This window comes from Oryctolagus cuniculus, chromosome 5 (assembly GCF_051225735.1).
Source record: "Oryctolagus cuniculus isolate XC-2025 breed Fujian yellow rabbit chromosome 5, ASM5122573v1, whole genome shotgun sequence".
In the NCBI taxonomy this organism is placed as follows: Eukaryota; Metazoa; Chordata; class Mammalia; order Lagomorpha; family Leporidae; genus Oryctolagus; species Oryctolagus cuniculus.
In genome coordinates, this window is record NC_142871.1 from 54,364,221 (window position 1) to 54,380,166 (window position 15,946).

At 39.0% G+C, this 15,946-nt stretch overlaps 2 protein-coding genes across 6 annotated transcripts in view; one reads left to right on the top strand and one right to left on the bottom strand.

Annotated features, from left to right (window-relative positions):
- TRAPPC3L (trafficking protein particle complex subunit 3L) overlaps window positions 1–15,946 on the top strand; it is a 72,024-nt gene that overhangs the window by 2,903 nt on the left and 53,175 nt on the right. The window lies entirely within an intron of this gene.
- CALHM4 (calcium homeostasis modulator family member 4) lies at window positions 6,950–15,383 on the bottom strand. Its single transcript, XM_002714747.4, has 2 exons — window positions 12,651–15,383; window positions 6,950–7,757 (listed from the first exon to the last, which is right to left on the bottom strand). Exons 1-2 carry the CDS (start codon window positions 13,206–13,208, stop codon window positions 7,371–7,373), a joined length of 945 nt encoding a protein of 314 aa, XP_002714793.1. The 5' UTR covers window positions 13,209–15,383; the 3' UTR covers window positions 6,950–7,370.

Below are 15,946 nucleotides of genomic sequence, written 5' to 3' on the forward strand. Positions count from 1 at the left end.
AATGAATGTAAAAGTACTGGATTCGAGGTTTTTAATACAAGGTTGTAGGTCTGTTTTGCAATTAATTTACAATATAGATTTGAGTAACAACTTTCTTGGGTCCCAGCTTTCCCATTTATATATTCAAGAAATTGTGTAAAAATGATTTCTGAGATTGTTTCCAGATATAAAAGCCTGTGGTTCTTCGAGATCACACTTATATTGGAAACAGTTTTATGGAACTAGACTTTAAAGTTAGCAGTTAATTTCTCTGACCCAAGGTGTTAGAGCCAAAGGAATATTTCCATGAGTGGAGTTGCCACTCTTAACAGCCTTGATATTAATGTTGAATCATATAACAAGTGGGTCCTCAATTCTGAGCAAAAACAAAGGAAGGCCAACACAAATTTTAAGTGGGGACATTTCCAATATTATCTTGCATTTAAGGACAAAGTATGAAGTGAGCAGGCAAGAAACAGTGTATACATGTTTCTTTTCTCCCATTTTGGCCATTTTGATCTTCCCTTTGACTTTCCTTTCTCCATCTTTTTGTCTGTCTGTCTCTCTAGCCTCTGCTTTAGAATAAAAGGAACTGGTTGGAGACGAAAGAGAAAATGAAGGAGCAAGGGAGGTTTGGAAGAGGATAGGGTTAGTGAAATGCAGTATAAGTTACTTAAAATGTATGGGGGGAAATGAATATGAGAATTAAAATTAAAAATTAAAATGTAAGTCACCAATTTGGGAAAATATGGTAAAGGGTTAAGTCAGAGCTTCTTCTAAGATATGTATGATTCCAATGGCAAATATTTTTTGTGAGGTCATTTCTAAATGAACTATTTTACTTCATTAAGAATGCTTTTTAAAAAAAATCCTAGTGTAATAAAAAAGATTTAGAATAGACTTAATAAAGTAGTTATGCATTTGCTTATTGTTAATCAGTGTGCATAAAGATTCTCTGTAAGATTCATGCAGTCTTTCTTCACATTCAAGTTAAGAATCATCTCTTCATGTTCTTTGTTGTCAAATGCACTATTGCTGTTTAATTTTGTACCTCTCACCATCATTTAAAAAATAGCAACACTGTTATACACAATATCATGGCTCTGTGATTTCTATTGGAATAATATAATTCTGGCTTCCATGGTACTCTAATAAGGACCCTCCAGCTCTGGAGCTATATATATGGGAGTTGGCAGCTCTGATTGGGGCACCCAGGACTCCCCATGCTGGGGGAAGACCATCAGAGAGCTTTGGAAGGGAAGAAATGCCCCACCCCTGCACTTCCCAGAAAGTATCTGAGAAGGAGCTCAAAAGCCAGGCACTCCAATGGGGGACAGTGTGAAATTACACACTAAATTATTATTCTAGCTCTGCCAGTAATGGCTTAGGTGGTTTTTGCATTTGGTTTTATCTTCCCTACAAAATATAAACCTTTCTCATCGGACCTCATAAGTTCTGCCACATTATCATTGGACTAAACATACTATTTTAGAGGCATCTTTATCAAATTCAAATCACTTTAAGGTGAAAGAATGACAAGCATAAGCTTATCTAATAGGCCTGCTACTCTGAATTTATGAAATCTATAAATTAGTAAAGCACACATAAACCCAGTTTCCTATTTTGTTTGTTTTGACATTTGCTTTTCCACATCTTAAATGCTGAAAAATATCTACATCAGTGTTGTGCAGCGGATTAACCTGCTGCCTATGACTCCAGCATCCCATATGAGTACCTATTTGAGTCCTAGCTGCTCTGCTTCTGATCCAGCTCCCTGATAATGGGCCTGAGAAAGCAATAGAAGATGACCTGAATGCTCAACTCCTGCACCCATGTGGGAAACCCAGATGGAGTTCCAGGTTCCTGGCTTTGGCCTGGCCCAGCCCTGACCTTGTGGCCATTTAGGGAGTGAACCATAGGATCAAGAACTCTTCTGTGTGTCTCTCCCACTCTCTCTGTAACTCTGCATTTCAAATAGATAAATCTTAAAAGAATAAACAGTTTATAGTATACAGTTATTGATGCCACTAGCTAGCAACAATACAAGAAAAATGTATTCAAGTATTTTATTTGTAGCCTAAAAAGAAACAGCTATAAGAAAGTTTATATTCAGCTATTCTTTCTGCACCTCAATACACTTTTTTTTTTTTTTTTTGACAGGCAGAGTTAGACAGTGAGAGAGAGAGAGAGAGAGAGGTCTTCCTTCTGTTGGTTCACTCCCCAGATGGCCACTACAGCCAGCACGCTGCACCAATCTGAAGCCAGGAGCCAGGTGTTTCCTCCTGATCTCCTATGCAGGTACAGAGCCCAAGCAGTTGGGCCATCCTCCACTGCACTCCCGGGCCATAGCAGAGAGCTGGACTGGAAGAGGAGCAACCGGGACAGAATCTGGTGCCCCAACTGGAACTAGAACCTGGGGTGCCAGCGCCACAGGTGGAGGATTAGCCAAGTGAGCCGCAGCGCTGGCCCCTCAATACACTTTAAAAATTGAAACACGCTTTGTTTTGTTTATAAAATACTATCTTATAGATTTATTTTCCTAGAGCAAAAATTTTGCTTAGGGAGGAGCATACCACATATAGAATCACAGGATGTTGTGCTATAAGTGACCTTGAAGAGGTCTTAATCCAAAGGTTATTACTGATAAGCTTGCAGGTTCATGAACTCATGATGTGTATTGGTATATTTATTAATGTCCTATTGTCTCTGTAAGAAATGACCACAAATTTAGTAGCTTATAATCATGCAAGTTTATCATAGTTTTATAACTCTAAGGACAGTATGCCAGGGGTCCTCAGAAAGCTCAGATAAAACACATATTATGAAAAAAATTCCATGGATTTTTAAAAATCTTGCAATAAAATAAAAGTATCTTTTAATTTCATGCTTCCTAGAACTTTCGGAAATTCCTGAGTATAGTTCTTACTGTTCTGTGGGCAGTAAAGGTGTCAGCAGGCTGTGCACCTCCTCGGGCTTTTAGAGAGAGTCCATTTCCTTACCTTTTCTAGTTTCTAGGGTCTGGGCTTATTCCTCAGCTTGTTATTTCCTCTATCTTCAAAGTTCACAATGGTGGATTGGATCTTTCTCAAGATACATCAAGACACGGTTTATACAAGATGAATGGTTAGTGAATGTGTTTTCCTGATCCCTGTGTTGGCCCTTCATAACTATGGTCCACCAAAAACAGACTCACCATTTATAGCAGTATCTTTTTTTTTTATCCTTTATTTAATGAATATAAATTTCCAAAGTACGACTCATGGGTTACAATGGCTCCCCCCCCCATACCGTCCCTCCCACCCACAACCCTCCCCTTTCCCACTCCCTCTCCCCTTCCATTCACATCACGATTCATTTTCGATTATCTTAATATACAGAAGATCAGCTTAGTATACCTTAAGTAAGGATTTCAACAGTTTGCTCCCACACAGAAACATAAAGTGAAAAATAATAGATGATTTTTTTTTAAAATGATGATGAAATCAGATCAGACCTATTGTCATGTTTAATCCCAGTGAGAGTCAAGTTGGGAATTGATAATTTCTTTTTTTTTTTTTTTTTTTTACAGAAGATCAGTTTAGTGTACATTAAGTAAAGATTTCAATCGTTTGCACCCCCATAGAAACACAAAGTGAAATATACTGTTTGAGTACTCGTTATAGCATTAAGCCTCAATGTACAGCACATTAAGGACAGAGATCCTACATGAGGAGTAAGTGCACAGTGACTCCTGTTGTTGACTTTACAAATTGACACTCCTGTTTATGGCATCAGTAATCTCCCTATGCACCAGTCATGAGTTTCCAAGGCTATGGAAGCCCCTTGAGTTCTCCGACTCTTATCTTGTTTAGACACGGTCATAGTCAAAGTGGAGGTTCTCTCCTCCCTTCAGAGAAAGGCACCTCCCTCTTTGAAGACCTGTTCTTTCCACTGGGATCTCACTCACAGAGATCTTTTTGCCAGAGTGTCTTGGCTTTCCATGCCTGAAATACTCTCATGGGCTTTTCAGCCAGATCCGAGTGCCTTTAGGGCTGATTCTGAGGCCAGAGTGCTATTTAGGACATCCGCCATTCTATGAGTCTTATAGCAGTATCTTGCCTGTGCCCTGCATAAGAAAGAGAACACTTGAAACTCCAAAGCAGGCTTGCAGTTAGTCTGTGGCTAATGAAATCAGTTCTTCGGTAGATTGGGTCCAAAAATTATGCCCCAGTGAGAAAAGCTGGTTTTCTAAGAAGCACTATGCCTTGAAAATGGGCCCTTATGTATGCAGGTACATTTCAGGTGGATAGTGGGACTCATGTGATAAGGCACCTCCTTGTCAGACTTCCAGTTATTCATTGACAGGAATGTGAGGAGAACCCTCCTAACACCTGTAAGGCCCTGGAAGGTTGGTAAGCTGCCTCCATTGCTATAGTCTAGCACAGAGACATGTAGTGCAGGCTCAGAAGTCATTCCAGTGCTATATTCAAACTTCATAACTTACGTGTAAGTGACCTTTGGCACATCGCTTCTCTGTGTCTCCATTACTTCACGAAAAAAATGGAGGAACTTGCTTCATCGATATTAGATAGGCTTATATTCCAATACAACTCATGATTCATCATTTATCTAACAATATGATTATATAAATAGGAAAATATTTCATAGGCCTAGAACTTTACAGAATTCTTTCACGTTTCCTACATTATTTAATATCATTTCAGAAAATTATTTTTTAATTTGTGACTTTATTTTTCACTTTGTTGAAAGTAGCTACAGTATAGTTAGCTCCATATTGTTTTTACTGTCATTAACCATCACCCCCTTCTACAGATGGGTCTGCAGATACCTGTCTGGGCCAGTGGGTGGCAGCAGAGGAAGCCAAACTATTACTTTTTTTTTTTTTTTTTTTTTTTGACAGGCAGCGTGGACAGTGAGACAGTGAGAGAGACAGAGAGAAAGGTCTTCCTTTGCCGTTGGTTCACCCTCCAATGGCCGCCGCGGCCGGCGAGCTGCAGCCGGCGCACCACGCTGATCCGAAGCCAGGAGCCAGGTGCTTCTCCTGGTCTCCCATGGGGTGCAGGGCCCAAGCACTTGGGCCATCCTCCACTGCACTTCCGGGCCACAGCAGAGAGCTGGCCTGGAAGAGGGGCAACCGGGACAGAATCTGGTGCCCCGACTGGGACTAGAACCCAGTGTGCCGGCGCCACAAGGTGGAGGATTAGCCTAGTGAGCCGTGGCGCCAGACTATTTTCTTAAAACCTGTTTTACTGAGATTAAAAATTGTCTTTGGTGGTTAGTATGGGAAAATAATTCAGGTCAGAGGTAATATATTTTGCTTCCCTGGAGATACCATCCATTACTTTTCAATAGAATGGTCATATTTATGGATGCACAACCCCTCAGCACAAAAAACCAGGTGCAGAGCTGTCTACTCTCCTCTGCCTTCCAAGATCTGTCCTTTGTTGACCAGTACTACATTTTGGTAGACTTTATTTATAAACTAAAGTTTTATCTCTATATATTATATTTTCTAGGTGGCAAGTAGCCACCTAGTCCTGCATTCAAAAGGTCTTGGGTTGGCTATGCCACTTCAAACTGAAGGGTCAGTCAATGTGATTTCCTTCTGTGCTACAAACCAGAGAATGAAAACACATAGTAAAATCATATTGTTAGTTTTTATTACAATCACATATTATGGGTGTTTGTTAATGAGAGTCAAGACTGAGAACAGAAAAGGAGGATGACAGAATATAAGTGATTCTGTAAATAAAAAGGAATGCATCTTGACCTTGGGTTTTTCTTTCTCCCTTGGGAAAGAGGCAACTTAGATTGTAGAGGGGAAATGAAGGAACTGACAAAATTAAACTCAAGAAATATGCAAGTCTCTATTTGCCAAGCCACAGAATTTGATGTGGTAGCCAAAAGCATTTGGTAGCAAAATATAAGATAGTATCAGCACATAATTGATTTTAATTATATGTTATATAATTACATAAATCCATTAAACATAAAGGGGAGGAAATGACATGTTCTAAATGGAAAAGTTTTGTCTAACTTCCTGTGTAATAAAAGAATAGACAAAAAATAAATTCAATGTATTTGATGTGAAATGTGTAATATACACTGTATAACACACATCACAAGGATGTGTACTATCCTTTAAATGTTCACATGGGTGCTATAAAATACTTTGAAAACATGTAGAAGAGCCAAGGAATACTTAAAATCCTTGGCCAGAAAGCTACAGTGGAAGATCATGTTCAGTTGGCTCCAAACATAACCTGTATATGTCAGTTTGAAAGAATGTGATATAAAAAGGGTTTCAGAAACTAATAGAAACAAAGTCACCTAGTGTCCAGGTATAAAGAACTATTAATCTTCTTCTTGATTATGTACTACAAAGCTTTGCATGTTCTTTGATTTTGCTATAAATTGAAATCTTATTGAGGCATCTTTACTGTGGTATAGTTCCTGAAAACTAATAAACTAATTCTGAGCATGATGTAAGGTGTTCATTTAACTACTGTTTCCTTGCAGAAAGGAATTTCTAAAATTCTCAGATAAATAGAGCCATGAAATTTTAGAGCTGGAGGAGAACTTATAGAACCAAGTGGATGTGCCCTTCCATGATCACAGAGTTCATTTATACCAGACTGAAACTATGATTTTGGTTGCCTTCAACAACACACTTCTGTTTTGTCTTTAATGCCCTTCTGTAATACCACATTAATACTGAGTATAGATTTAGTGTACAAACTGGAATAGCTTTCCTTGCTCATTTGAAAAAAGATCAGTTCATTAACAATCTTTTAAAAATGGAATTGAGATAAATGTCTTTAGAGAAAACTCAGAATCAAATTCAGTGCTTTTTTTTTTCTTCCAAAAGAAACAAACTTAAATGTTCTTGGATATTACGCGGAGGTACAAATAGAGATAATCAGAATTACAAGTAGGAAAAAAAATGATAGAAGACACCGAACACAAAGAGGAAGAGATAAAGTGATTTTAATAGAACTTATGAAAGGCACTGGGCTGAACACTTAGTTTGTATTTTCACATTAATCCTCACAACAGCTCTAAGAGGTAGCTACTATGTACAGATGACAAAATGGCACCCAGAAATATTAATTTTAACATATCTACTAAGTAAAAGAACCAAGATACAGATGTCAATAAGACTTCAAATTCTCAGTTGTTTTTTCTTAGGCCAATATGATATTGTAGTCATTACCAGACAATCAGTGAAATTTCAGAGGGAGAGATTGGGACAATTTTCAGATAAATTGATTTTGGATGGAGCTATGTAACAAATATCAAAGAAGGAGAAAAGATGAAGAGATTACATTGAAACTTCATCATTGTAAAATCAAATATGTTAAGCAACCTGAATTGTGAGATGTGCTTTATAATCAAGGCTTTAATTCAATACCCCCTGACCGGTCTTCGTCATTTTCCTCAACCACCCTGTCTCCAAGGATGCTATAGTGGCCTTGCAAGTCATCACCCATGCCTAGAAAACTGGGTGCTGAAATCTCTCTCCAGTCCTGACATGAAGGAATGCGGACATGTTTGACATCTTCACTCCCAGGAGCAAAGCCAAATAGTTTCTCTATGCGCTGCGAGATGAGGAGCCGGGAGTGCTGCTTTGCAGCTTCTTCAAAGAGCTCTCTCTCATTTTGGAGGTGGTTCGTCCAGTAGCAATGCTGCAGAGAGGTGAGGGGTGAGCAGCACCTCATCAAACAGCGAGAGATAAGGACAGCGATGAATGTCAAGGTGATCAAAATCCAGCCGAGCATCTTCACATAACGATTAGAAAGAAAAACAGAAAGCATCAATATATCAAATATTTGAGAAACACCCATATTTGGAGAAGTTCCAACAAAACTAAGACCTAAAATGTGGATAACAAATTTCTTTGTCCATATCTTAATATATTAGTAAAATTCTGATCACTGTTGTAAAAACAGGTCTACTGGAAGGTATAGGCTCAGATATTTCAACTTGGTCTTTGGATCACAAAGAAATTTGGCCAGTTACATTGGAATGGATCTAAGTATTGTTCTTGAATGACAGATGCTGTAACCCACCAATTAACCTTGCATAAGATATATAAATGATTTTCTTCGCTTATGACTCTATGGTACTCTCAGCTATCAGGTACAGGTCCATGCATTCTTTGGAGGTTTAACAAATATTTGATAATGATGGTGGAAGAAATGATGATATGATGGATAATAATGGTAGCCTCCTATGGTATCTTCAATGATGTACCAGTAAATATTCATTGGGATTTTTTCCTGAGTTGCTCTTTCCTATTATCTTGCAACCAATGAAGAAAGTCAGTGAGTAGACCCATGTCTCTAAATGTAGTACTGATGATATAGTCGGTGTGTCACGTAGTATCTCGTTTTCCTTTTCATTTACTTTCTCCTCAAACAGTCATTTGCTGGCCAGTTTTGAAGTTCATTTTCCTTTGAAAGGAAAATGAAATAGTTTTTATTTAAGACTATTTAGTGTATGCCTTTTATTTTTTACAGAAGATTTATTTATTTGAAAGTCAGAGTTACACAGAGAGGAGAGATAGAGAGAGAGGTCTTCCATCCCCTAATTCACTCCCCAATTGGTGGCAACAACCGGAGCTGCGCCAGTCTGAAGCCAGGAGCCAGGAGCTTCATCTGGGTCTCCCACGTGGGTGCAGGGACTCAAGGACTTGGGCCATTTTCTACTGCTTTCCCTGGCCATAGCAGAGAGCTGGATCAAAAGTGAAGCAGCTGGGACTAGAACTGGCACCCACATGAGATGCCAACACTGCAGGCGGCAGCTTTACCCACTACAGCTCAGCACCAGCCCCAATGTATGCCTTTTGAAACTGATGTAAGGGGCCAGCATTGTGCATAACTGCTAAAGCTGCTGCCTGCAATGCTGGCATCCCATATGGGTGCCGGTTCGAGACCCGGCTGCTCCTCTTCCGATGCCGCTCTCTGCTATGGCCTCGGAAAGCAGCAGAGGATGGCCCAAGTCCTTGGGCCACTGCACCAGAGTGGGAGACCCAGAAGAAGCTTCTGGCTCCTGGCTCCTGGCTCCTGGCTTCGGATCAGCACAGCTCCAGCCATTGTGGCCATTTGGGGAGTGAAGCAGCAGATGGAAGACCTTCTCTCTCTCTCTCTCTCTCTCTCTCTCTCTCTCTCTCCCTGCAACCCTGCCTTTCAAATAAATAAACCTTTAAAAAAACTGATGTAAATGGCTTTCCTATTCTTAGAATCCATTTTTTGTTTTAATTATTATTTCTTCCATTTTCAGCAGATGTTACATAAAATGAGAGGCAAGTCACACACATTTAGGAAAGCCAACAGCGTGTAGCCTGTTTGGGTAGTATATGCCTCTTCTGCATCTTGTGATTCACCAACAAGCCTGGTGTTATCAGTGTGTAGTGAGACAGTTGTGCTCTGTGGACACTAAAACATGCAAAATGATGTTTATTATAATTTTAGCTTAATAGAGGCCAACGCAGCAGAACAAAGGCTATCTTAGATGTCCATCAAATATTATTTATTGAGTTTCAGGTTGATCTCTCACCATGGGTAGTACATGGTGCATAGTAATGTGGACTCAGATAGGAATTGGTTTTTACCATCATCTGTAGGCCTGAAAATGGAAGTAAAAGAACATTAGCTAAGAAATGTGGTACAACATGATAGGTTTTTTTGTTTTTGTTTTTGTTTTTTTTTGACAGGCAGAGTGGACAGTGAGAGAGAGACAGAGAGAAAGGTCTTCCTTTTGCCATTGGTTCACCCTCCAATGGCTGCCGCGGCCAGCGTGCTGCGGCTGGCACATCACGCTGATCCGAAGGCAGGAGCCAGATGCTTCTCCTGGTCTCCCATGGGGTGCAGGGCCCAAGGACTTGGGCCATCCTCCACTGCACTCCCGGGCCACAGCAGAGAGCTGGCCTGGAAGAGTGGCAACCGGGACAGAATCCGGCGCCCCGACTGGGACTAGAACCCGGTGTGCTGACGCCGCAAGGTGGAGGATTAGCCTATTGAGCCACGGCGCCGGCCTCAACATGATAGTTTTTGATATAGGGAAATACAGTATCTGAGGAAGCATAATAAAAGAGAAATGAACTCATTAGAGAGAAAGTATCAGGGAATATTTCTGAATGAGAATGATACTCATATTATTAAAAACTTTAAAAGCCAGCGCTGTGGTACAGCAGGTAAAGATGCCGCCTGCAGTGCCGGCATCCGATATGGGCACTGGTTCTAGTCCCAGCTGCTCCACTTCTGATCCACCTCTGTGCTATGGCCTGGGAAAGCAGTAGAAGACAAGCCAAGTCGTTGAGCCCCTGCACCCATCTGGGAGACCCAGAAGAAGCTCCTGGCTCCTGGCTCCTGGCTTCAGATCGGTGCAGCTCCAACCATTGCAGCCAACTGGAGAGTTAACCAGCAGATGGAGGACCTCTCTCTCTATGCCTCTCCTTCTCTCTCTGTGTAGCTCTGCCTTTCAAATAAATAAATAAATATTTAAAAAAAACTTTCACCAGATGCAAGATATTGAAGAGCATTCTAATAAAGGAAGAAGATAGATAAGAGCATGAAAAAAAATTGGAAGAACTTCTAGAAACTTGGAATCATGATCATAGAAGTCAGGTGGAAAAGTGGTCAAGCTAGGTATCGAAGGACCTAGTATGTCATTCCAAGGAATTTCAGTTTTGCTTAGGTTGGTAGGAAATCATGGAAGGGTTGTATAGGAGGGGAGGAGATCTCATCATCAAAATGGCATCGAAAAATGCTTCTGCCATGTGTGTAAAAGGTAGATTGAAGTTGGGGTAAAACTACTGTCAGGAAGGTATTTTAAAATAGATCATGGGCAATGAAGAGAAGTGAACCTCATAGAGCTTGTGGTTAACCCAGAAAAACTCAACTGGAAAACAATGTATATTCTTCAGATGAAACTGAGGTTCCAGATAGTTGCAGAAGGCAGCCTGGTAGCATGGAATGATCTTTAACTATCTTGATCAGCTACATATTCTGTGAACTTATACAAGTTAAATAAACTCTGAGTTTGTATTTACTCTTCTGTAAAATGAAGTTAATAATATCTGTCAGTATTATGAGAGTTAGTTAAGATGTGACTATTTATATAATAAATGATAAAGAACTCTGTATATATAGTCACAAAACCAAGAAATCTAGTGGTGATTGTACTCAGAACTATAAAACTGTCTTTTCATATAAGCCTTGTAAGAATTTACTAAGATTTTATTTTGTCCTAAAGAAAATCATATAATTTTATATTACATATTAGGTTTTCATTATAAAGAACATATTTGAAAGTTATAATATTCTGTTGACATTTTTGAATTTTCTAATATCTTCACATGGATCCTCTGCCTGAGCTTTATAGATGGTATTTAAAGATTGAGTAAACCATATCCAAAGAGATTTTAAACATGTATTAAATTGGGCCATAGTGTCATCCTTCAATATTATGTCCTGATAGTAATTTTTCAACCAGATATCTAAATTTTAATAACTAAAGGCTACACGTCAAAAATTATCTATGTCTTTATGTCTTTGCAGTAAGTACTTTTTTTTAAAGTCTGGAAGAAGGGATTAGGTAGAGTGGACTCCAGATTTTAGTGCTTTTTTTTTTTTTTTTTGACAGATAGAGTTATAGACAGTGAGAGAGAGACAGAGAGCAAGGTCTTCCTTCCGTTAGTTCACTCCCCAAATGGCCAGAACTGCGCCAATCTGAAGCCAGGAGCCAGGTGCTTCCTCCTGGTCTCCCATGCAGGTGCAGGGCCCAAGGACTTGGGCCATCCTCCACTGCACTCCCGGGCCACAGCAGAGAGCTGGACTGGAAGAGGAGCAACCAGGACTAGAACTGGCCCATATGGGATGTTGGCGCCGCAGGCAGAGGATTAACCTAGTGCGCCATGGCATCAGCCACTGCAGTAAGTACTTTTTAAAAATGATGTGCTTTTACTGTATTGCAGTGGTTTGAAAATGTTTTCCCTCAAATCTTTTGGAGAAGGTGATGAAAGCCAATGGCTCTGACCCTACTGAAAACACACACAATTTCACTGCCAAAATTTAACCTGTAAGCATGGTAGATTCAAGATTTCCCCCATACCACACCACATTCTGACACAAACCTGCTCAGGATCACCTTTGGGGTGTTTTTTTTTTAGTCATAATTAAATTCATATAATTTTATATAAATTTATAGAATTTTGTACATAAGAATGCATACGTACATTTGTAACAATATGTGACTTAGTAATATAGTAATACTTATATTAATAATTATTAAGTACAATTAATTTTTCAAATAGAGATTCTAGACCAAGTACTGAGCGCTTTAGATATATTAGCCCATTTATTTCTCACAGTAAACTTTTGAGATAGGTACTATTAATATCCCATTTTATTGCTGACAAAAGTGAAACATGGATAAGCTACATAACTTACTCAAGGTTTTGCAGGCTACTAAGTGGCAAAACAAGACTCAAACCCTGGTCTTTTGACTCCCAAACCCAATATCCTAACTCCTGCCACCCACTAAAACTCATTTGGAAGAATGGTATCTAGTCGATGTTCTATAATCAGACAATATGAAGCAGCACAAATGTTTCTAGTGACTGTACTTAGTATGGGATAGCATACCAGGAAAAAATATCAGAAACTTACCTGTGATTGGTATCTATGCAGAAGAACTACTTCATCTCTTACTTGGGTCACATCAGAAGGAGCTGATTTGCAGCATGGAAACCCAGCTAGCATCTCTTCTCGTTTGCCGGCAGTGACATTATTAAACACTGGGTACTGGTCCACAGATGCAAACTCACTTGCTGCACATTCATAGTAGGTACCTCTCAGCAGGGTCACTGCCAGCCACGTTAATGGAGCAATAAGTGCCCTCCCAGTGATGCTGAAGAACCTAAGGCAGGCCAGCTTGCGCTCCAGGGGGGTGACTGTCCGTTGTGAAGAGGCACAGCTGCAGCAATATTCAGTAGTAATCGTCCACATTTGGCTTCTCAGAGCATAGCCAGCAATCAGAAGGATCAAGGCAGGAAAGACAAGGAAAGCTGAACCATAATAGAAATTCTTCCCAACCTGACAGGGGCATCTGAACGTGTAAGAGGAGAACAATTGTTGCCCACCAATCGTCAAAGCCACAATTAAAGAATTGATAAATGTCCCACTTCTCTGTAGAGAAGATACAATATCGTTCAGAGTTGGGCTCATTGTAGCAAGCTCTGGCACAGATCAGCTTGTGGCCCTTTCTGATCATACACTCCGCCTGCTATAACCATTTTATGGGATCTTACTGGTCAAACTGGTTGTGTCAAGTGACCCAACATCCTTATATGTTTAAAGGATTCCAGCATCTTTCCTTGTGTACTTTGTGAATCCTGAACTAATAAATGTATCCATATTACAGCTACAAGAAATTGAGAGATTCATCTGATATAAGTGACAGGGGAGTCTTCTTCAGTGTTTCTTCCCAATAAAAAGAGGACTTCTTGCTTACAAAGCAAACTGCATACATCTTTCTGGATACTGCTTTGTATGACACAAAATACTAAGCATCAACAATTAGAGCATTAAAAACAGAAGAGACATTCTTGCCCTTGTATTCTCTACAATATAGAGAATAATGGAAATCATCAGATATTAGAGCCATTTCTATTTAACAGTGTTTTGAATGTCCATAATCTATGGGTTCTTTCAGAAGATCCCAAAAGTATTTCCCAAAAGAGAAGCAGCAGCTTAGGTAAAGTGAACCCTGAGTATAGATGTGGCAGCATAAAGTAATGATAAGCGCAAACATAATATTTTAAAGTCCTTTTAATTAATTATCTTTAAAAATAGCCATTTTATTTCAAAGGTACTACTAAACAATATATTTATTATTATAACATATTATTATATTATTGCTATGTAACCACTAAAAATAAAGATTAACCACCAAATGTTGGCAAGGGTGCAAAGCAGACAGAATTCTCTTACACTAATGGTGGAAATGTAAAATGAAACAACCACTTTGGAAAATCATGTTTTTTTTCCCCTAAAAGTTAACCATATTCCTACCATAAAACACAATCACTTTTCTCTTGATCATTTATCACAAACAAAAAATGAAAGCATATGTCCACATGAAAACATTTATATGAACATCCATAGCAATTTTATAATAACCAGAAGCAAACTAAATGTCCAACTGATGAATTAATCAACAAATTATGACATATCCATATCATGGAATACTATCCAGTAAAATAAAAGAAATAAAGTATTGATATATACAGTGATATGAATGAATTAAAAAATAATCTTCTGAATGAAAGAATTCAGGAAAATGATTCTATTTATGTAAAATTTTAGAACAAATTCACTATACCGACAGAAAATAAACCAGTACTTGTCTAGACAGTGAAAGAGGAAAGAAGAGAAGGATTGTAAAAAGATATGAGAAAACTTCTAGGGGTTGTATCGATGTGTACTCATAGGATTTCAATGGAACAACACAGAGAAGCCAATACCATTGAAAGAAAAATTTATCACATTTCCCAAGAGAATCGGGCAAACACAACACACAGGGTTACATGCGAAGCATCAGGTTTGGTCAGGGGCAGGAGGAGGAGAAAGCCTTTACTGGTGATCTGTGGCAAAGGCAAGGCAGGATAGGTGAGAGACTTGGCACTGTTTAAAGAATCTTATGCTCTTTGGTGCATAGGGTCTATCCCTATTTGCCCGCAATGTGGCCTGGGTTGGTTTAGAGTAGGGGAAATATTAGCTTGGTATGTGAGAGTTAGGTAAGGAGTTGCTTCAAAGTATGGGCTGTAGATCATAGGGGAAATGCCAACAACTTGACCATTATTTGACCCTGTAATTAATGGATGCCAAGTAGACATATAGAATTTGAGAACACACAGTTAGATGGAAATGTTAATTATATTTGTTGGTGGTCTTAAAGTTATGTCGAAACTCATCAAACTGTATATCAATTACATCTTAATAAAGCCATAAAAATTTTAAACAAAATAAGAGAAATACAATGTACAAATTATTAAAAAATAGAGAAAAAATAATATTCTTAACCAATATCAATATAATATAGGATCATAATATTGCAAATTATATTATATTTTGTTAATGGTAATTAATATTATTAATAATTACAACAAAACATTTTAAGTAACAAATGCTAAATGATTTCCACTAGCTAGGCACTGTAAGAACTTTATCTCATTTAATGCCCACAATAACCCTATGAAGAGTTACTCACATTATATTTGGAGTTTTCAGTAAAAGGTCAAAGATTTATACAATCTGAAGAAAAACCAATTATCTTTTCAGAGTTTTTATACTTGAGAAGACTGAGATATAGATAAATAAGGAAATTCCTCTGGGACCTGCACAGGTGCATGGAAGAGTAAAGATTAGGACTCAGGTGATCTGGCACATGATTTTAACCACCACAGCAGAGATGAATTAAATCCACCTGCAAAGTAATTTTAAAAATAGTCATGTTGCTTACAAGTGACACTCCTCAAAATTATGCCATACATAGAACTGGAAAAGAAACGTATTGAAATATAGCTCACTGAGAACAATAGTACTAACAGAAGGCAAGACTCAACTAGAGGCAAAGAACATCTGAAGAGAGGATGTGGAACACTCCACTACAGTCTAGAGCACAACCCCTACAGAGATGTGACAGTCATCAACCAGCATATTTGTACACACAGCTTTAAAACGTGTAAAGCGGGGTCTGGTGCTGTGGCGTACTAGGTAAATCCACGTCCTGCAGTACTGGCATCCCATAGTGCCGGTTAGAGTCCCGGCTGCTCCATTTTTTATCTAGCTCTCTGCTTTGGCCTGGGAAAGCAGTAAAGATGGCCCAAGTGCTTGGGCCCCTGCAACCTGCGTGGGAGACCTGGAGGAAGCTCCTTGCTCCTGGCTTCAGACTGGCACAGCTC